The sequence below is a fragment of the Mytilus californianus genome, unplaced genomic scaffold (genome assembly GCF_021869535.1).
Source record: "Mytilus californianus isolate M0D057914Y unplaced genomic scaffold, xbMytCali1.0.p SCAF_25, whole genome shotgun sequence".
Taxonomy (NCBI): domain Eukaryota; kingdom Metazoa; phylum Mollusca; class Bivalvia; order Mytilida; family Mytilidae; genus Mytilus; species Mytilus californianus.
Window position 1 is genome coordinate 2,162,967 of NW_026262674.1, and position 24,472 is coordinate 2,187,438.

The following is a 24,472-nucleotide window of genomic DNA, read 5'->3' on the forward strand; positions in this document are numbered from 1 at the left end:
CACCATTTGCATACATTTATGATATATATATTTATTGATTTGTTGCAATAACAAGCATATGGGTCAAGGCAAAAACACAAATGTGAACATATATTTTTATTTAATCATACACACTTTAAAAGTACACAACCGTTTCGACTTCGCTAATGACTTTTTTTAGTACTTTCATAAACAGCTGGAAAAAGTTCAAACTTAGGGCTAAGAATTTCTTGTATTCGTATATATTAACAACTTAATTAAGTATATATAAATATCATGCAAATTTGCAGTGCATGTGTGACTTAGTACATGCTAAAAACAAAATCTTTCGTTGTTAGTGCGTGCGTCAAAAAATGAAACTCAGATTCTGTGAAATATTCAGGCGTTTGAATATAACTAAAAGAGTTCCTATGTCCCTGCGTTGCACATATTTATATACCCAAGGTTACTAACTAAAAAAAAACCTTTTAATTTTTTGTTTCTTAAAACTTTTTAAACATATCTTAGAGAAATAAAGACTTATAATATTTTCAAGGGGCATAACTCTTTTAAACATATTTGATCGGCACTGATTTTCATAACTTGATAGAGCCATTGCTTATATAAACCTTTGGTATAAGTTTGATAAAAATCTGGCGAAAATTGTACACATGAGAGCGCTAACAAGACCAGAGAGAAAGACGGACGAATGGACAAACGTAGGGTATGTCTATGTCCCCCAAAACGCGTCGCACGGGGACAAACATGGGAACAATAGACACAAATTTTAAATCTGGTACACTCAAACCTCAAGAAAATAAGTCCATATTTTTTTTTTGTAATACGCTTATATGTAGATTGCGTGGGACGTATAAGAAATCATGGTATAATACACATCAAACAGAAACATTGATATAAATACTTGTTTTATTGATAATTGTTTTAATTTGTTTGTAAGGCTTAAATAATGCAGACTTAGATATTGAGTAATACAACATTGATTTGACCTGACCTGGAATTAATTTAACGGATAGGAAATGTAGAAACATTCTATATATAATTAAGCTGCGTCGGATATAAATCGATCTTATGCAAGCGCACGTATACATAGATATAAGAAGATGTGGTATGAGTGCCAATGAGACAACTCTCCATCCAAGTCAAAATTTATAAAAGTAAACCATTATAGGTCACAGTACGGTCTTCAACACGGAGCCTTGGCTCACACCGAACAGTAAGCTATAAAGGGCCCCAAACAATTACTAGTGTAAAACCATTCAAACGGGAAAACCAACGGTCTAATCTATATAAAAAAACATGTACATTTAGTTGATTTTTGGAGCGTTCAAATACGAAATGAAACGATTTCTATCCGACGCAGCTCAATTAATATTATACAACTCGTCTTAACATCAACCCAACAATGTAAGATCTGTAAATTTGCTTTCGCAAATGTTTTGTTCTTCCCTATATATATATAAACAAGTGTAAACTGAAAACAACGTTCAAACCTATGATTGCGTTGGATAAAAACCTCAATTTGTTTACGTGTGCATGTAAAATAAATTTCTAGGTAGAGGGGTCTAAATACAGCACAAACAACATTTTCCAAAAGACCAAAATAGAGAAAAAGTATATTTTAACAAAATGCATTTGACTAACAGGTCGAACAACGGATGTTCTTAAACCCTGCTGACTGCCATTGGCGATTGCCAAATAAATTGATCACCAGTACAAAATGGATCTTAGTATTAATTTAATACCAAACAAAAAACAATAAACTTGTGGAAAAGATGGTTAACCTCAATTGTAAGGTGCAAAAATTTTAATACACCATATCCGGATTTCGACATTTAATGTCTCTTCAGTGATGTTAGGGATCGAAACGGTATTTGGAAGGACATATAATTTACCTCAATTAAGGATAGACTCTTGAATTTTAAAGAGTCAAAATAAATAGGATGAACGGATCATATAAACCCAAACGGAAAAATATAAACAAGTCTAAATTGAAAACAACGTTCAAACCTATGATTCCGTTGGATAAAAATCGCAATTTTTATACGTGTGCTATATGTATCCAAGAAAGGTCAAAGATGTGTATTCATAAAGGTAAAGTCAAATGCCTCGTGTAACGAAAATATCTCGATCTCTTGTACGATATAGCACCTCTGTCACACCAGTAGGTGGCCTATTGCAAAGCAAAATATCTGTCCCGATTTAACATGCAATAATTTTCCATTTTACAATTTTCAGCCATCTATCCAGGTTGACGCAATGTGTGCTTGTTAGATTTTTGTTAATTTGTTCTGTTCATAAAAATATGAATGAAATATGTGTCACTGAACATTAAGCAAGCAACAATCAAATCTTAAACAGTGAAAAGTAACGTTTCTTACTTACAATTACATAGCCATCAAGATAATAACCTAACAAGTGAAATATATGGGGTACTTTTACAAATTATACATGAAAAGTACTATTACACATTTCAGATCGGTTTGTGGACCGACATTATTGTAAATAGTCCATAAGAATTATTTGTTATTTCTATAAAAGTATTTCAAGATAGGATATACATTAACATAATAATACCTTGATTTTCTTTGATATTGTGTTAATATTAACTTAGTTCTGCACATGACATTGAGAACTTCGGGCAATTGATGTGAGTATTTTATCAAAAAATAAATATCCGTCGTTTTTTCTAATTTATTGTTGTTAATTGAATCATTATTTATCAATGCATAGAAACATTATCTTTGTAAGAGATCAATTATCAATGGCGCGCCTTTAACACCATACTGTTAGAGTGAATGATTTCATCAATACCAAAAACATGTCCAAAAACAAAAATAGGCAACGATCATTGGTAAATATGTCACTGAAATTATTGGATGACAAATGAATCTGTAAAGTGAGCGTGAATTATTGTCGTGGAATTCAGAAGGTACTTATAAGTTAATATAATAGACTTTGAAATAGAGCAAAATGTACAAACAACATGTTACACATTGCACATATTTGTTTATGGCAGAATGTATGCGGTATAATCATGTAAAGTTCATATTTATGTATACATGTATAAATATATTATCAAGAAGTGTTCATTGCAGAAAAAAAAACTGTAATGTTCATTGTAATTTTATGAATAGAATTGAGAATGGAAACGGGAAATGTTTCAAAGAAACAACGACGCAACCAAACAGCTAAAAACAGTCCCAAGCCACCGATGTGTCTGCAACGCAGCGTAAAAACCCTGCACCCAGAGGCGAGCTTGAGCTGGCCCCTCACCAATAATGTATACTAGTTCAGCAAATTAGATGCCACACTATTAAAGGTCCGAAACATATAAATGAACTAAAATTTAACAACACACAAGACTAACAAAGGCTAGGGTATTTTATCAAAAATAAATATCCGTCGTTTTTTCTAATTTATTGTTGTTAACTGCCAAAGCCACCGATGGGTCTGCAACGCAGCGAACAAATCCTGCACCCAGGGGAGAGCTTCAGCTGGCCCCTAAACATTAATGTATACTTGTTCTGCGAATTGGACGCCACACAATTAAAGGGTTTAAACATATAAATGAACTTAAATTTAAAAACACACAAGACTGACAAAGGCTAGGGGTTTTTGATTTGGGACAAGAGCATAAATGCAGCGGTGTTAAAAATGCTTTGTGAGATCTCAAGCCTCCCCAATCCCTCTAGCCAATGTGGAATACACAAACACATCATTACGCACAGTAAAACTCAATTTAAAAGAAGCCCGAGTCCGATGTTAGAATAGGTAACAGAAGAAACTAAGCAAAATGACAATAATCAACATAAATCTACAAAGAACTACTAGTAATTACTGACATGCCAGCTTCAAACCTCCAATAAACTGATCGAAATATTACGTCTTCATCATATGAAAATTAGGCACAATCCTTTCCGTTAGGGGTTTAATATTATAAGAAAAAGTATAACAACAAATATACAGAACTCCAAGGAAAATTCAACACGGAAAGTCCTTCATCAAGTGGCATAATCAAAGCTCAAACACATCAAACCAATGGAAAACAACTGTCATATTTCTGACTTGGTACAGGCATTTCCTTATGTAGAAAATAGTGGATTAAACCTGGTTTTATAGCTAACTAAACCTCTCACTTGTATGACAGTCGAATAAAATTCCATTATATTGACAACAATGTGTGAACAAAACAAACAGACACTATAAAAACAAACAAATATGTCAACAAAAGAAAAACAAAATTCATTATAGACAAACCATATAAGCAAAAATGAAAGACAAGAATACTAAAATTTACCATAGTACGATAACACAATGAAGGGATGTATAAGTACCGATTCACATCAAAGTAAAATTGAGAATGGAAATGGGGAATATGTCAAAGAGACAACAACCCGACAAAAAGAGCAGACTACAGCCGAAGGCAAATTACCATTTCTTTTTCTTTTCAATTTGAAGTATCATACTTATGAATTTAATTAACCAATCTTACCAATGCTACGTAAATGTATGCATTATATGTATTATATAAATTCGCATGTAATAAAACTTCTTGTAAGAGTACTATAATTATAGTTAAGGTTAACTTTTAATGAACTGTCAATTGTACTTTTAAAAGCGATGTAATTAAATTTAAATCAACCCTCGACCCCAGGATCCGCCAATGGTCATACATTACATTAAGAATAAGCATGCATAGCAGAAGATTAAATTGAAAAGACAATCCGCAGCCCCCCACCCAACCCCAATCCCCCCCCCCCCCCCCAACAAATCCCCCTAGAATATCAAATTGTCCTCACCTTAAGTACAATGTTAGTCCAAAGTATCATCTATTATTAGATTAGCTTACATAGTATTAGCTTATGATGATGTGGTACGCATAAAATAATTAATTTTGTTATGTATATTATACGTTGAATGCATGTAGTACAATTTTTTGTACTTGTTGACCGATGATTTATTTTGTTTATTGTTAAAATAAAATAATAAATTTCATTGGACAAAAACTTCTATTTCCTTGTTCAATGTTGTTGTTTATGATGGCCTGGAAGACAATTACAATATTTTCTGGTTTTTATTTCATTTTCATACAGGATTAATACAGACAGATAACTTATTATTTACAAAAAGATGATACCGTGGTTACAGAGGATTATCTCAGATATATATGCATCCTTGTTTATATTTTACTTGTTTTTTTTTTTAGGATCTGGGGGATCTTTCGTTTCTGTGTTCTTTGATTTTAGGTCAGTTTTCTGTATTCTTTATATGTTTGTCCAGTTTTCTGTATTCTTTATATGTTTGTCCAGTTTTCTGTATTCTTTATATTTTAGCACACCGTTATTCTCTTTTTTCTTCATTTAATTTCATTTTTTTATCCATTTTTCTCTATTCTGTAAACCCCCATCCTGACCCTCTTGCGGGACTTCAGTGCACTGTTTGTCACCTATAGGTTTTTTGCAGGGTTTGATTGCTTCTCTTAAATTCTCTGTTGAGTCTTTTATAGATGAAACGCGCGTCTGACGTATAAACAATTTGAAGTCTGGTATAATTGATGAAGTTATACCTAGTATGTGTAAAATAAGAACACAACTAGTTTAAGTTCTTTAGAATAGTCTATTTGTCTATTCCGTAATTGACCCTACACTTAAAGATCCATTTTGTGAATTGGTTCCCCTAGCAAGGACATATTGATATTTTAATTGACAATGAAGAACTAATGGAAAGAGCAAATTTATTTTTGGTTTTGATAAAACTCTTAAATATTTATATCTAAAGCTTGTTTGTCCTTTCTTTTAATTTTGTTAAAACGCTTTTATTTTAAAGTATTTGTATAACATATAGTCTTGGTTGATAATTGTGTTGATAGCTGCATTTTATTGTTCGGTTGATGAAGTCGTCTTTAAATGATTGACCTTCGGGTGTTTGTTTTCGTTTCTGTGACTCGTTAGGAATTTATAGCTAAACAGTCAGGTCATATAGATGGGTACAGTCCTAACCTGTACAGCTAGTTAACTTAATAAGCAGATTTTATGACTGATTAAAGTTAACTTAGGACCGGTTTTATGACTGCTGTGACCGGTCCTAGGACAGAATTTGTGTTAACTTAAAAAGCAGACTTGGTCCTAGGACTGTTTAATGATTGCCCGAAAAGTTAACTTCAAGACAGGTCCATGGCCAGAATTGAAGTTAACTTTGGACGAAGTGCCACAAGCAGTCCTACACACAAGTTAACTTATGACCAGGTCTGCTATCAAAAGTCAAACCAGACTTGTTCTTACAAAAGTTAACTTTGGTTTGGTCCATGATAAAGTTAACATGATCAAACGTTAACTTTGGTCTGGTCTGCTCATCTAAGATAAAGTTAACTTGATTCCAAGTTAACTTTGGTCTGGTCTGCTCTTCCAAGATAAAGTTACCATGATCCAAAAATCCGTAAAAATAATTACTATGTGAAATTATTTGATATACAACGCTCAGTCTTCTTGTTTTCGTTCAGTTCGTTAGCTGTCTGGTCAAAACAAAAGTATACCCTCCGCCAACAATTTCAGCCAGCTTGCATTGCGCATGTGACGGGATTATCTCAGCTACGCAGCAATACCTCTGCACTGCCAATCATTGCATTTTTTTTTTTATCACAGGTCAGTCTTTTAAATGATTTTTTTATACCCTAAGTTCTATCAACTTACAACTCACATTTCATTAGTTAGACTACAGTTCATAGAACAGGTCACGTCAAATATCCTGTCATACAGTGTTTTGCAAGCATCCATAGTTCCCGCAAACTAAACGCTTTACAACAAACCAGGATTCAGCGAATTCGACGGAAAGTATTTTCAAAATTAGCTAAGATGATTTCCTAAGTACTACTGGATCTGTTTCGATGCTGTCGGTTCCAGACCACTTCTTATTTTGGAACTTCTTGATGATTCAAATATAAACTTTCATTCTTCAATGTAATCTGTATGAAATACGTGTATCTGTAACAAAGACACGAGTCTATTCTTTCTTTGTCATAAGTATCATACTATTGAAACTTATGCAAATGTCATCTTTAATTTGGGCAGCGAACATCCTCAAATGGTTTAAATACTGGTGAGTTTAAATTTTAAGTGACTACTGCATTAATTTTTTTCATTATTATTTACTTTGTTCGAAAATGAGCAACGTTCATGGTCTACAAATCTATTGTCAGTCAGGCGAAGAACATACCTGGTATAGTTGTGTCCTTATGTAATAACATGTGTACTAATCAAACGAATTAAACTTTCGGTTGACAGAGCGCCACTTGACAGTCTCCCGAAAGACAAAACTGTTTCCGTTCACTTAATGGTAAACAAATGAATTTTCTTTATTGGAACTTATACAAATAAAGTCTCCTGTTATCATGTTTCCATCTTGAGCGAACAGTTATGTTAATAATACATGTAATAATAGTACTTTTTAAGTAACTGTTTATTTTGAGGTCCTATTTGTATTTCGTGTTTTAGTCTTGTGGGAAAATGCTAAAAATTTCCAAAAACCTTTTATGTAAAATTTTAGTATTTATAAATAATAACACAAAAAGCTCTTACATTGTAACGTAGAGCTGCGATTAAAACATATTTTGAAATTGTTTTGTTCGAAATTGGACATACTTCCTTTTATTCAGTATTCTATCAAGATGAAGCTTTATGTGTTGTATGTGACCTCTACTATTACGAATAAATAATGATGTTGAGGTCATGTCAATGAGACAACAAAACATAACAACTAAATATTCAGCAATATAGAAGACAATAATCAAAACTATTTGTCAATGGCCAGGCATCTGTACAACATCAAGATTGAAATAGAACAAGAATATTTCTATGGAACACACATTCCCTCGCTTGTGAATATACTGCATATTCCATGTATTCGGCAATTTGTCCATTTATAAAGGGATATAACTTTAGAACGGTGAAAGTTATGCCACCAAATACGAACTTGATATGTGTTTGGTGGTATTAAATAATGTGTATACCTTTCATAACATTTGATTGAGGATAGATTTTTCATTTAAAAAGTGAGATAACTCTGGAACTATGAAAGTGACGCCACCAAAAGTTGAAACTGATCTGTCTTTGGAAATAATAAGCATTGTGTATACATTTCATATAATTTGGTTGAAGCAAACTAAAGTTGGTGGAGTTTGTGCGGCTCAGTCTTTAGTTTTTTATGTTGTGTTGGGTATATTGTTGTTTGTCTTTTGGGCTTTTTCTTTTTTTTCCATAGCGTTGTCAGTTTAATTAAAACATATGAGTTTGAATGTCCCTTTGGTATATTTTAAGATTCAAGATTCATAGTTTTATATACAGACAATAACTGTCATAAACACAAGCTATAGTGAGCTTTTCAAGGCGACTATCTTTTAGAGAACGGAATCTAATTTTGGACGTCCGGTCGTACAGACGGACAAGGGTAAAACTCAATGCCTCATTCACCTTAGTGGCGGGGGCAACCAAATGTTATAGACTATTTAACACTATTTCACAATGGTTTACTTCATAATTTTGCGTTTTTTGTCTCATTATCATGATTATAAAAAAGAAGATGTGGTATGAGTGTCAATGAGACAACTCTAACAATGTCACAATGTATAAAAAACAATTATAGGTCAAAGTACGGCCTTCAACACGGAGCCTTGGCTCACACCGAACAGCAAGCTATAAAGGACCTCAAAATTACTAGTGTGAAACAATTCAAACAAGAAAACCAACGGTCTATATAAATAATAAGATGTGGTATGAGTGCCATTAAGACAACTCTCCATCCAAGTCACAATGTATAAAAAGTAAACAATTATAGGTCAAAGTATGGCCTTCAACACGGAGCCTCGTCTAACACTGAGTAGCAAACTATAAAGGACATCACCATGACTAGTGTGAAATAATTCAAACAGGAAAACTAACGGTCTAATATTCTATATATAAAACTATATAAAAAAAGGGAAACGAGAAACACCTATGAACCACACCAACAAACGAAAACCACTGAACAACAGGCTCCTGACTTGATAGTACTAGCAAAAACTGATAAGAACGTTAATGGATAAAAAGTTTTACTTTATCTAACTTAACCATCTTTATTTACAACACAATTATATAGTTTTTTTTCTGTAGAACTGATCAGTAAACAGGATCTACACATTTATATTGACATCCTTGTTTGCAACATTTCTTATTCCCAAGACAAGATGAATCGTTTCTACAGCTTCGTCGGACATAACACCTTGACCATGGGTATCGGTCTATTGGACATTTGTCTGGTGTTGGCTTATTTTCTAAAAAGAAAAATCTATTAATTAATAATGCACGCGTTGTCGTTCTTAGCATACCCCTACTCGTGATTACAAGTGTCGGAAACAAGAAGAATGTGTCTTACATTGCCCGGGACCTCGGTGGCCAAGTGGTCTTAGTTGTAAAACTACTGTATCACTAGCCTGTCAACACTGAGGCTATGCTTTCGAGATAGTTCATAATTGACTAGGATTGATGAATTTCATGCGTCCGAAGCGCTTTTCTGGATTTACCTTTATCAGGAACGATAAAAGCCGAATATTTATATTAGACAACCTGATGATTAAAAATGTGAAAAGTTTATGATGGATCATGCTCGCCATGTAATGAAATCAGCTCTCGTAAAAATAAGTTAAAATTATGATTACCATCAGGACAACAAGCAAAGTACTCATCAGCTGGGCCTCCTAGGCAGCTATATCCAGCTGGACACTTGTTAGAATCGATTACCATTCCACAGGAAAGTGTTGGATGAGGATCACCAAATTTACAAGCTATAGATAGAAATTAATATACAAAACGTAAACATATCATTGATGAGTCTTCGGTAGACCGCGTGTCTGTCGTACCAAATCATAAGCACCTTTAGGACTTTTTTTTGTAACGTTTCCTTTAGTTTATTTTTAGATATCTTGTTTAAAAACAATTAAGGTGAGAGTTCTGGATGAAAACTTGAAAAAAGCTCTTCGGATGGAGCGTACTCGGTATCTTAAATCTAATTGAATTATGCATTTATGTATTCATCTATGAAAAGCTTGATTAAGATTAAGTTACTTACGGATTTTGCAGCAGACTGAATTTTTACAGTAGGTTCCTGATGGACACGGTGTACTGGGAACTGGTCCTATTCTACATGTCCCTTGTGGTGTTCCTTTTTCACAAGCTATATGAACATAAATATGCAATTTATAGAGGGTTTGATTTGGTGTATAGTTTACAATAAAATATAATACAATAGAAATCATGTGTTTGTTTTTTGAAAACTTATTTTCGTTTTTATGCTTCCGGTCTCCATTAGAGGAAATTATAGTCTTTCTTAATACAGCAATTTAAACACAAATATTAAACATATTTGAAGGTATAAATTGGGGAAGGAAGGGGGGGGGGTCCTTTAATTCTATATTCTTTATTTTGTTAAGCCGTTTTTACCTATTTTTTATAAATTTTGCGTATTGTTCTCCATTTTTTATATTTTAGCACCCCATTATTCTGTATTCTTAATTTAACTGAGTAGTGCAACATCCTTTCTGTCCATTGCTTAACATACACAACTAGGTCTATTTGAGTTGCGACGTATTATTCAATACAATTAATTTGAAATTGGGCGGTTGTACGAAGGTTCATTGACATGAATTAATTCGAGAAAAAATATATGTAAATCCGAGTAAAAAGTCAGTGTGCTCAAGCAGCATAACAGACGTACACCAACGCTATATAAGTTCAATAATTTTGAGTGAAACTACAAAGAAAGGGACCAATTTATCGTACAGTATGCGTTGGTACCCTTTTACTTAAATGGCTCATTTTTTTTCTAGTAATTTGAAGTCCCACAAAAAGTCAACTGTTCCGGAATTGTTTTGTCGGTTCAGAATGTTTAGAAGAATATCATGAATATGTGAAGCATAATCAATAGACAATGCTAACATAAAACTATATCTAAATGTCATGCCGATAGCTTAGTGTGTGATACAACTATTCCGTTTGGAAGTCCACGTGAAAAGGGTCTATAGCTGGAGATACGGATTAAAGGTCAATTAGCCGTTTCAGAATCTAATGAATTCTGGGTAATACTTTTAAAAGCGTACACCAAAACGTTGTGATTGGCTTACTGAATTGAAATTTAACCAATGACGTGAAGTTGTTTTCAGTTTTGTGGTACGAACATTGACACTACCAATTTCTCTTTAGAATCTGAAAAGGCGAATAAGGCAGCAACTCATCACCATGGAATTTGATGTTTCTTGTTGGGATTTTATAATATTGTTGATGGTAAACTACTTGTCAATTGTTTTATCTCCCCAACACCCCTTTCCAGACAACAAACATAAAGCTCCCATTTTTCGGAATTAACTCACCAGGTAAGCATTGACATGTCTGGCAGCCGTTGACGTCATACTTATAACCATATGGACATGGTCTGCTGCATTTTATTTGAGGACATACTGAAACACAAAAAAAAATAAAGTGTACATATTATAGATAAATATGCATTAGATATGAACGAATATTCAAAATATTATGTTCTAAATATCAAACAGTTTAAGTGTTTGCTGGAATAAACATAATGAGGTACGCTTTGAAAAATTTCTTACAGCCAAAAGTACCAAATATTGGAAAGCATGAAACCAAACAGTACATGAACAAAACGTCAAAATCGACTAAGATAAGATTCATCTTTAGGCGCTGCAATATAGCGTTCTTTTTATGGACTAGAAATTTACAGACAAAATGTATCATAATAACATTAACGGAATCAATTTTACTGCACCAGATGATCATTTCGACAATAAATGTCTCTTCAATGATGCTTAAAGTCAAAATATTTGAAAATCCAAAACTTACAAACAAAATGAAAAGCTGATAAAACCAAAAAGGACAAAAGTAAATATCTTTTTATATCTGTAACTTCATTTATATATATAAAAGCAACAGTAGTTTACCGCTGTTCAATATATACATAATTTGGTGAATTTTTAAGACAAGGTAGATATAAGAAAAAGAAGATGTGGTATGATTGCCAATGAGACAACTCTCCACCAAAGACCAAATGACATAGAAATTTACAACTATAAGTCGCCGTACGGCCTTCAACAATGAGCAAAGCCCATACCGCATAGTCATCTTTAAAAGGCCCCGAAATGACAAATGTAAAATAATTCAAACGAGAACACTAACGGCATAACTAAGAGCTTACCATAAGGACAGCATACTCCATCACCATCTGTTGAAGGTGTGTTGCATTGATATCGAGCGGGACATCTTTGTCCGCTTTTACCACAGTTAATTGATGGCAATGGTTTAACATTACCTGAACATCCTAAAAAAGAAAATAAATGTGAAGGATATGAGTCTCCAAAAAAAATAAGAACTGAAATTAAGAATAACTTTTTTCTTAAAGAGATATTATATTGGATGATTCCATATGAATTTGGTTTGTTGAATGTACATCATGCGCATCTGTCGTCCATTTCGTAAAAAATAATTTTACCACTCATGGTATTATGATGTAACGGGTCTAGTTTAACTGTTTTTTGTTCATGTCGGAACTATTCGTCCGGGATCATGCAAACCATGATTTAGTTAGTTTCGTGTTATATTATCCGTTATCATAGGGAACCAGCTATATTTCTCCATACTATTTCAATAGTCCACAAATTTTCAGATTTAACATTGTTGTGCTGTTATATATATAATTATATATTTCTTGGATGTTTACTTTCAGCTTGCTTTCGGTAAAGACTGTGATATTCAGAATTGTGATTTATGTTTTAAAAAAAAACTTCTAAACAGATTTAAATGAATAGTTATTCCTGGAATCAATGAAAATAATTACTTTACTGTCGTCACGTGTTAAATATTTCGTTATTAGTTGTTTTTATTTGTTTATAATTGTTGCAATGTAGACAACTGTATGTCAAATCTTCAAACAATTTCGGTTTAACTATGAAAATATTCTTTTAGAGTCAGGAATAATGAGAATCTTGAAGAGGAATTTGACAAACGTTAAAGGTCCCATTTTTGTCTGTTGTTTCGTTGATGAATGTCCTACTTTCTTTATTCACATACTTATTTTTAGTGAGTATACACATATTCTTCATTACCATTTCATATCTGAAAGCTACCCAGGTTTTCAATATGACTGAATACACACCTTGGGTCGGTAATTCTGCTGGTGGACTATCAGTCCCCGATGGTATCATCAGCTCAGTAGTCAGTACTTCGGCACTGACATGATTTATAACAAACTTTTCTAAAATTGTCCGTTTATAAATTTTGAAATTATAAAGAAACTAAGGTTTCAACTCCCTCAGGCAAAGTTGACCTTAGATGAATTTTGCTATTTGTTTTAGGTATTTTTGTCATATAGCGCTTCAACTGTTTCGGTACTTATACATCCCTCGGATTTCAAATGTTTGGCATTGAGCGTTCTTGATGAAGGTACATCCAGAAAAGCGCTTCGGACGCATGAAATTATTAAACGTGTTGTTTTCAATTTTTTATGAGCATTTGTATTTGTCACTACCTATTTATTATAACCATATATATATATCTGGTTCATGAAATGAGTTTTTCTTATTAGATATATGTTAAACACATACATAAGGATACTTTCATTTTGTAATTTATGTTTCATTTAAAAACTACAAAAGACCATTATTACCTGTTTTGCATGTACAAGTTGCACAGTTGTTTTCATCATATACATTTCCAAAGGGACAAAATACTAAACAAACAGGTGGGCATCTTGGTTCTGTAAAAAGCTCAAATGTATTCATTCAAATGACATATTTGTTCTATGACTTATTGTATATATTTATAGATAATAAGAGGATGATGATGATGGATGGCTGTTTAACATCCAGCGGCAAATTAAATGCAATGGGTACTAATTGTGCACCCCTACTGACCGATCTGTTTTTGTACTCGTATGAAGCAGAATTTATTCAGAACCTTCTAAAAGACAAAAAGAAAAAGCACCTTGCGAAATTCTTTAATTTTACTTTCAGATATATTGATGATGTCCAATCATTGATTAACCCATATTGCAGCCAATAATTACATCTCATGTATCCCAGTGAACTTGAAATTAAGGATACTACTGATACTAGAAGGACTGCTTCATACCTTGATCTTTTCCTCAATATGCATTTTTAGGACAAGAACATATTGATGTAATATTAATATGAATCCCGCTTTGTACTTAACCGACACTCTCAGCCGATTTTTTAACATGCTATTTCACAAGATAACAGTCCGCAAGAAGAGATGTAACTCTATCCCAACACATTATTCAGACCCCGAGCCGACCAGTCTTTGCTCGCACTCCTTAATATAGCGTGCTTATAGCTCGCCATGTAATGAAATCAGCTCTCATAAAAATAAGTTAAAATTATGATTACCATCAGGACAACAAGCAAAGTACTCATCAGCTGGGCCTCCTAGGCAGCTATATCCAGCTGGACACTTGTTTGAATCGATTACCATTCCACAGGAAAGTGTTGGATGAGGATCACCAAATTTACAGGCTATAGATAGAAATTAATACACAAAACGTAAACATATCATTGATGAGTCTTCGGTAGACCTCTTGTCTGGCGTACCAAATCATAATCACCTTTCGGACTTTTTTTTTTGCAACGTTTCCTTTAGTTTATTTTTAGATATCTTGTTTAAAAACAATTAAGGTGAGAGTTCTGGATGAAAACTTGAAAAAAGCTCTTCGGATAGAGCGTACTCGGTATCTAAAATCTTATTGTATAATGCATTTATGTATTCATCTATGAACAGCTTGATTAAGATTAAGTTACTTACGGATTTTGCAGCAGACTGAATTTTTACAGTAGGTTCCTGATGGACACGGTGTACTGGGAAATGGTCCTATTCTACATGTCCCTTGGGGTGTTCCCTTTTCACAAGCTATATGAACATAAATATGCAATTTATAGAGGGTTTGATTTAGTCTATAGTTGATAATAATATATAATACAATAGAAATCAGGTTTGTTTGTTTTAAAAACAAATTTCCGTTTTGTATGCTTCCGGTCTCCACTAGACGAAATTAAAGTCTGTCTTAATATCTTAATACACTAATATAAACACAAAAAACACAAATGTTAAACATATTTGAAGGTCTAGATGGGAGAAGGGGTGTCCTTCAATTCTATTTTCTTTAAGTTTTTATCTATTCTTTGTAAATTTTGCGCATTGTTCTCCATTTGTTATATTTTATCACCCCATTCTAATGTATTCTTAATTTAACTGAGTAGTGCGACATCCTTTTTGTCCATTGCTTAAAATATACAACCAGGTCTATTTGAATTGCGGCGTATTATTCAATACAATTAATTTGAAATTTGGCGGTTGTACGAAGGTTCATTGATATGAATTAATTTGAGAAAAAATATATGTGAATCAGAGTAAATGTGTCAGAGTGCTCAAGCAGAATAACAGACGTACACCCACTCTATTTGTGATTTTGCCCCTATTAGCAACATTGATATAAGGTCAATAATTTTGAGTGAAACTACAAAGAAAGGGACCATTTTATCGTACAGTATGTATATACAATCAGTGTTGGTACCCTTTTACTTAAATGGCTCATGTTTTTTTTTCTAGTAATTTGAAGTCCCACAAAAAGTCAACTGTTCCAGAAATTGTTGTTTCGGTTCAGAATGTTTAGAAGAATATGTGATGCATAATTAATAGACAATACTACATAAATTTATATCTAATTGTCATGCCAATAGCTTATTGTGTGATACAAGTATTCCGTTCTGAAGTCCACGTGAAAAGAGTCTATAGCTGGAGATACGGATCAAAGGTCAATTAACCGTTTCAGAATCTAATGAATTCTGGGTAATATTTTTAAAAGCATACACCAAAACGTTGTTATTTGCTTACTGAATTGAAATTTAACCAATGACGTGAAGTTGTTTTCAGTTTTGTGGTACGAAAATTGACACTACCTATTTCTCTTTAGAATCTGAAAAGGCGAATAAGGCAGCAACTCATCACCATTGAATTTGATGTTTCTTGGTGGGATTTTATTGATGGTAAACATTGTCAATTGTGTTATCACCCCCAACACCCCTTTCCAGATAATAAACATAAAGCTCCCATTTGTCGGAATTAACTCACCAGGTAGGCATTGACATGTCTGGCAGCCATTGACGTCATTCTTATAACCATATGGACATGGTCTGCTGCATTTTATTTGAGGACATACTGAAATACAAAAAAAGTAAATAAAGTGTACATATTATAGATAAATATGCATTAGATATGAACGAATATTCAAAATATTATGTTCTAAATATCTAACAGTTTAAGTGTTTGCTGGAATAAACATAATCAGGTACGCTTTAAAAAATTTGATTTGGAAAGCATGAAACCAAACAGTACATGAACAAAACGTCAAAATCGACTAAGATGAGATTCATCTTTAGGCGCTGCAATATAGCGTTCTTTTTATGGACTAGAAATTTACAGACAAAATGTATCATAATAACATTAACGGAATCAATTTTACTGCACCAGATGATCATCTCGACAATAAATGTCTCTTCAATGATGCTTAAAGTCAAAATATTTGAAAATCCAAAACTTACAAACAAAATGAAAAGCTGATAAAACCAAAAAGGACAAAAGTAAATATCTTTTTATATCTGTAACTTCATTTATATATATAAAAGCAACAGTAGTATACCGCTGTTCAATATATATATATATATAATTTGGTTAATTTTTAAGACAAGGTAGATATAAGAAAAAAAAATGTGGTATGATTGCCAATGAGACAACTCTCCACCAAAGACCAAATGACATAGAATTTTAAAACTATAGGTCACAGTACGGCCTTCAACAATTAGCAAAGCCTATACCGCATAGTCAGCTATAAAAGGCCCCGAAATGACAAAATGAATGTAAAATAATTCAAACGAGAACACTAACGGCATAACTAAGAGCTTACCATAAGGACAGCATACTCCATCACCATCTGTTGGAGGTGTGTTGCATTGATATCGAGCGGGACATCTTTGTCCGCTTTTACCACAGTTGATTGATGGCAATGGTTTAACATTACCTGAACATCCTAAAAAAGAAAAAAAATGTGAAGGATATGAGTCTCCAAAATAAAAAAGATCTGAAATTAAGAATAACTTTTTTCTTAAAGAGATATTATATTGGATGATTCTATATGCATTTGGTTTGTTGAATGTACATCATGCGCATCTGTCGTCCTTTTCGTAAAAAAATATTTTATCACTCATTATATAATGATGTAACGGGTCTAGTTTTAACTGTTTATTGTTCATGTCGGAACTATTCGTCCGGGAATGTGCAAACCACGATTTAGTTAGTTTCGTGTTATATTATCAGTTATCATAGGGAACCAGCTATATTTCTCTATACTATTCCACTAGTCCGCAAATTTGCATATTTAACATTGTTGTGCTGTTATATATATAATTATATATTTCTTGGATGTTTACTTTTAGATTGCTTTCGGTAAAGACTGTCAATTCAGAATTGTGATTTGTGTTTTAAAAAAAACTTCTAAACAGATTTTAATAAAAGAGGGACGAAAGATTCCAGAGGGACAGTCAAACTCATAGATCGAAAACAAACTGACAACGCCATGGCCATAAATAAAAAGACAAACAGACAAATAATAGTACAGAAGACACAACATAGAAAACTAATGACTAAGCAACACGAACCCCACCAAAAACTGGGGGTGATCTCAGGTACTCCGGAAGGGTGAGCAGATCCTGCTCCACATGTGGCACCCGTCGTGTTGCTTATGTTATTACAAATTCGGTAAATAGTCTATTTCGGGAAGTCACATTCGTGAAACGGGCAGGGTATTGTAGTTACGACATAAGGAACATATCCGATATCATCTGTGAAATGGTTATTCCATAACGGTCAACCAACTCGTGATGGCGTCCGTAAAATTTAAGGGATGATTTCAACTTCACCATTTGGAACTCTTGGCTTAATAGCTTCCTTGTGAGCAGCAATCCTCTACCAAGGAAATCATGATAGGAAACACAAGACCGGGAATATCGTATCAATTGGGAGATATATACTCCGTATGCAGGCGCTGCTGGAATGTTGCTACATAGAAATGGAAAGTTCACAATTGGGAAGCTAAAATCATCTCTTTTGTCGTAAATTTTTATTTTCAACCGACCCTCATTGTCAATTTCTAGATGTAAGTCAAGATATGAGGCAGACTTAACTGTATCTGTAGTATCCTTTATCTCTAGTTCGATGGGATAGATTCGTTCAACATATTCACCAAATTTTGTATTATTTAGTGAGAGAACATCTATAAAGCGGAACGTAGAGTTATAGAATATTGCTAACTTCTTATCTTTCTTTCTAAGAAGTTCCTGTATGAAGTCAGCCTCATATTAATAAAGAAACAAGTCGGCAAGAAGAGGGGCACAATTGGTTCCTCTTGGAATTCCGATAGTCTGTTGAAAAACACGTCCTCCAAACGTAACAAATATGTTGTCAATCAAGAAATCAAACATCTTGATAATGTCAGTTTCATAGAATTTTTTGTTTGAATCAGAGTGGTTCTTTACAAAGTAGGATTTATCCCTTCCCAAGACAAGATACTTGTATCTATGTTCGCCATTCTTTTTAATGAAACAAAGCAATACCAACTCTTTCAATTTGTCTTTTAGTTTGGAATGGGGAATACTTGTGTAAAGTGTAGAAAAGTCAAATGTTTTAATAATATTGCAAGATTAGAGTGTCTTAGATTGTATGTACTCTAAAAGATCTTTGGAATTTGTTAGTATCCAAATCTGATTCACGCCACCTCTAGAATAGGCGGTTTCACAATAACTTAGGAGCCCGGCTTTGATTGCTGATAAAATAGATGTTAATAATTTAGAAAGAGGTTTCGTGGAGCACTTGAAAGACCCAGCAATATACCGTTGTTTGTAAGGACACTTATGTAGTTTAGGTATCCAATACAGTGATGGAAGATCCAGTTCTTCATCTTTGGTTGAAATTGCAAAGGAACATAGAACAGAACTATGATTATAAATAGTTATTCTTGGAATCAATGAAAATAATTACTTTACTGTTGTCACGTGTTAAATATTTCGTTATTAGTTGTTTTTATTTGTTTATAATTGTTGCAATGTAGACAATTGTATGTCAAATCTTCAAACAATTTCGGATTAACTATGAAAATTTTCTTCTAGAGTCGGGAATAATGAGAAGCTTGAAGAGGAATTTGACAAATGGTAAAGGTCCCATTTTTTGTCAGTTGTTTCGTTGATGTATGTCCCACTATCTTTATTCACATACTTATATTTAGTGAGTATACACATATTCTTCATTACCATTTCATATCTGAAAGCTACCCAAGTTTTCAATATGACTGAACACACACCTTTTATGAGCATTTGTTTTTGTCACTACTTATTTATTATAACCATATATATATATATATCTGTTTCATGAAATGAGTTTTTCTTATTACATATATGATAAACCCATACATAAGGATACTTTCATTTTGTAATTTATGTTTCATTTAAAAACTACAACAGACCATTATTACCTGTTTTGCACGTACAAGTTGCACAGTTGTTTTCATCATATACATTTCCAAAGGGACAGAATACTAAACAAACAGGTGGGCATCTTGGTTCTGTAAAAAGCTCAAATGTATTCATACAAATGACATATTTGTACTATGACTAATTGTATATGTTTGTAGATAATAAGAGTATGATAATGATGGATGGCTTTTTAACATCCAGCGGCAAATTAAATGCAATGGGTACTAATTGTGCACCCCTACTGGCCGATTTGTTTTTGTACTCGTATGAAGCAGAATTTATTCAGAACCTTCTAAAAGACAAAAAAAAAACACCTTGCGAAATTCTTTAATTTTACTTTCAGATATATTGATGATGTCCAATCATTGAATAACCCATATTTCAGCCAATACTTACATCTCATGTATCCCAGTGAACTTGAAATTAAGGATACTACTGATACTAGAAGGACTGCTTCATACCTTAATCTTTTCCTCAATATGCATTTTTAGGACAAGAACATATTGATGTAATATTAATATCAATCCCGCTTTGAACTAGACCGACACTCTCAGCCGATTTCTTAACATGCTATTTCACAAGATAACAGTCCGCAAGAAGAGATGTAACCCTATCCCGACACATTATTCAGACTCCGAGCCGACCAGTCTTTGCTCGCTCTCCTTATTAAAGCGTGTTTAGCAGAGAAGCAGCAAATACCTATTTTAAAGTCTCTGGTTTGACCGGGTTAGAACCCACGACCTCCCACACTAGAGGCGAACACGCTAGCACGAGACCACAGATTCGCTATAAATACTTAAAGAAGAAGGGAAGAAAGAATTAAAGTACTTGACGAAATATGAATTTATAATAAAAGAGAGGCAAACGATACCTAACGGACATTCAAACCCATAAGTCTAAAATAAACTGACAACGTCATGGCAAAAAAAAAAGAAACAGACAAAATGACAAAAACAGTATAAATATCACAAAAAAAAAAACTAAATACCAAGCAACACGAACCTCACAAAAAACCGGAGGTGATCTCAGGTGCTCAGGTGCTATAATGATAATCATATTATCCTGTGTAATAAGGAGAAAAGTAGGCGTCAATTGAATAATGTACATAGAATCATGTTTCAATAGATATAAGAAGATGTGGCATGAGTGCCAATGAGACAACTCTCCATCCAAGTCAAAATTTATAAAAGTAAATCATACTATGTCTTCAACACGGAGCATTGGCTCACAACGAACAGCAAGCTATATAAGGACCCCAAAAATTACTAGACGTGTAAAACCATTCAAACGTGAAAACCAACGGTATAATCTATATAAAAAAACGAAAAACGAGAAACACTTATGAACCACATCAACAAACGACAACTACTGAACATCAGATTCCTGACTTAGGAATCAAGTTTGTTTCTGTATGTATTTATTTAAACGTCTAAATCAATGCAAATATTTAGAAATTAAATTTTATACATTTATCTTATACACAGTAGTTTTTATCAGATTCCTTGCAATATCTTAACTTTAAGAGAATTTCAGCAAAACCGGTGCCCGTGGAATCTCCAACCGAATCTTTCTCACTTCTATTAATCGGTCAAATTTGGATATAGTTCTACACTAAATTTATCTCTATCAACTTTGACACTGAAAGAAAAATAGAATGTCAAGTACTCTAGTCCGTCAAATGGAGAAGTTTGAATGAAAATGTAACACGTATCACTACTGTATAAGATCAAAGTATAAAATTTGTTCAGCAAAAATGGACGTCATACTACACTTCGAAACATTATAAATCAATGTTTTGAATAATGGAAATGCTTTTACCCTAACAACCGAAAACACGAGCGACTTAATAATTCAAATAAAGTGTGCCACTTGCGCTTTAATTACAAGCTATAGAAATAACGTCAAATCAGCGAATCGTGCTTATGGACGTAAATAACAAAACTCTTTTTAATGGTTTCGGCACTAATAAAGATATTATCAGAAAAAAGTACACCTTTTAGAAATTTAGATGACTAAGACTGATTTATTATGAAGTTCTATATATTAATAACTCTCGTAGGATATCTCGTGCCTATCTAAAAAACAATCCTTCCAATATAAATAAACTCATCAGATCCAGATACCAGGATTAAAATTTTGAACGCCAGACGCACGTTTCGTCTACAAAAGACTCATCAAACACGGGGCCGATTTTGTATGAATGCCAATGAGGCAACTTTCAACCAGAGATCAAATGACGTAGATGTTGGCATACTTCAACCCTGTATCCAATTTTTGTTAATTTTTCATATATTATACTCACTACATTCACATGTTTGACAGCCATTCACGTCAATCACGTAACCATAAGGACATGGTTCGCTGCACCGTACAAGAGGACATTCTGAAAAAGATGTGCACATTGTAAGATACAAATGAATATCTAGATTTATTCAAGAATGTGAAATACACTAGTACTATGAAATACTAGTAATTGCAAACTGTTCGTTTTAAAGTTTGACCTTGCGCAGATCATATTCGTATTAAAAATTTCGTCCATCACATGATTTTCTATAATATTTGCTTCCTTTTGAATTTCCTTTTTCTATTTAAATTTCATGTAAAATCGTATATCAGTATTACTTCACTTCACATCACGTAATTCAATTTTAAAACAATCTTTATTTTTGCACTGTAATCTGTTAATCTTTTATATTGTTTTTGTACCCAGTATTGGCAAATATTGTAAATGTTGATTATTTATAGCTGTCTCATGCTTGTTCAAATATGCCACTTCCCCATATTTCATATTTATAAACAACATGTATCATCAATCTCTTTTTATGTGTGTAGCGTCATTTATAAATGTAGTTTTGTGAATGTTACAATTGGTTAACATTAATTGGCCTTTTCAAAATCCAAAGAACTATTGATAATCTCATTCTTCATGCATCAAAATAAAAACAATGCTACGTCATTGGTTGAATTTCCAGTGAATATGACGTTTTTAACCAATCAAAACATTTTGGTGTACGTTTTTGAAAATATTACACAGAATACATTAGATTATACAACAGTGAATTATGACGCTGTTTTGCATACCATAAGGACAGCATACTCCACTACCGCCTGATGAAGGTGTGTTGCATTGATATCGGGCGGGACATCTTTGTTGCCCTGAACCACAGCTGATTAATCCTAAAGGATTAACATTACCCTTGCATCCTCAAAAAGAAAACAAAATGTGAAAGTGAGGCGAAAGATACCAAAGGGACATTCAAACTCATAAGTTGACTACGCCATGGATAAAAAAGAAAAAGACCAAAAGAAAAACAACATTTAACAAAACACAACGTAAAAAACATGGGGTGATCTCAGCTGCTCTTAAAGGGTAAGCAGATCCTACCCGACATAGGTCTGATTGATAAATAATGTTTATTCAAAATCTCTACCACAAGCTAGTAAATTGGCTTGACTTGAATTTCTTTTTTTTTTGTATTTATAAAAAAAAAAATAGTAAAAATACACCCAGGCAAAATCAAAAGGGGAAGTCCATCAAAGTTGACAATATCAAACGTTATCAAACAAAGAAGTGGAAAAACGGGAGCGAGTGGATTAAATTCAAATGCCAGATAACAACTATTTAAAAACATTAATCAATATTTCAAATGAGCAGAGTGTTTCTAAACAATAATTGACCTTGATCATTGTTATTGTACATTCATTTAGATTTTTCTTTTACACTGACAAATATATAAAGGCAAAGTACACTAAGTTTTGAAATTATGTGGGCAGTAAGAACTCATTATTTAAAAATTGTGTGAGCAGTTAGAACTCATTATTTATGTAAGCAGTCAAAACTTATAATTTGTGTGAGCAGTCAGAACTCATTATTTGTATGAGCAGTAAGAACTCATTATTTGAGTGAGCAGTAAGTACTCATTATTTTAAAATTTTAAAAGACGATTCTTTTGATAGAGATGCAAATGCTTCATGTATATTAATCGATATTTAGATGCAGTTCTTCGACGTTAATATGCAAGCAAAATTCCATCAAAATCCCAAATATTACCCAACCACGAATACGAATCCATAAAGTCGTATGATCAATCAAATTAAACACAAAGATGACTAGGTTTTATATACTATGTTTTACTTCATTACACTTGTATATAACTTTCATTTCAAACGATAATCTTTTTATTTCGATCTAATCTTCTGAAATGTACTGCTCAATACGCTGCCGAAATTTACCCAAAGGAACTTACTTTACATAAATCAAATTTAAACGGTAACAACTGTCCTTTTCTAGATTTAGATATTTCGGTTTTACACGGGAAACTCCACACTAAAATTTACGACAAAAGGGACGATTTTTTTGTTCCCTATTGTTAATTTTCCATTTTTGGATGGTGATGTTCCTTTGGCACCATCTTACGGTGTTTATATTTCACAGCTCGTTCGCTATGCCCGTGTCTGTTGTGACGTTTTTGATTTTAACGAACGTAATCTATGTATTACTGGTAAATTATTAAGCCAGGTATTTCGTTACCACAAATTACTTAAAACCTTTACTAAATTCTTCCACAGATATAAAGATTTGGTTTTGAAGTTTGGTTGTACCTGTAGAAAACTTATTTCAAACGGGATTGCACATCCTCATTTTTACGGCAATATTGTTTACCGTGCCCGGAAATAAAGAAACGATCCTGGTAAACTTATCGATCCTTAAAATAAACTTATTCTAAAAGGTTACCAATTCAACACTGTAATTAGATCATTAAATATTGTTTTTATTGGTACTGATATTGATTTTATTATCAGTAAATTTAAAGCAAACTAAATATTATATATACATATACACATTCATGGATCTACAATCTG

General features: G+C 33.0%; 2 protein-coding genes across 2 annotated transcripts in view; both read right to left on the bottom strand.

Moving 5' to 3' along the window:
* The window catches only part of LOC127732525 (cysteine-rich motor neuron 1 protein-like), a 319,989-nt gene that overhangs the window by 214,627 nt on the left and 80,890 nt on the right, over positions 1-24,472 (bottom strand). Inside the window, exons 21-22 of the mRNA XM_052241553.1 lie at positions 13,681-13,770; positions 12,214-12,336 (exon numbers count right to left, since the gene is read on the bottom strand). Coding sequence (XP_052097513.1) covers positions 12,214-12,336; positions 13,681-13,770 — 213 coding nt within the window. The remainder of the gene's footprint in view (positions 1-12,213; positions 12,337-13,680; positions 13,771-24,472) is intronic.
* LOC127732526 (uncharacterized protein ZC84.1-like) overlaps positions 1-24,472 on the bottom strand; it is a 108,659-nt gene that overhangs the window by 53,694 nt on the left and 30,493 nt on the right. The window lies entirely within an intron of this gene.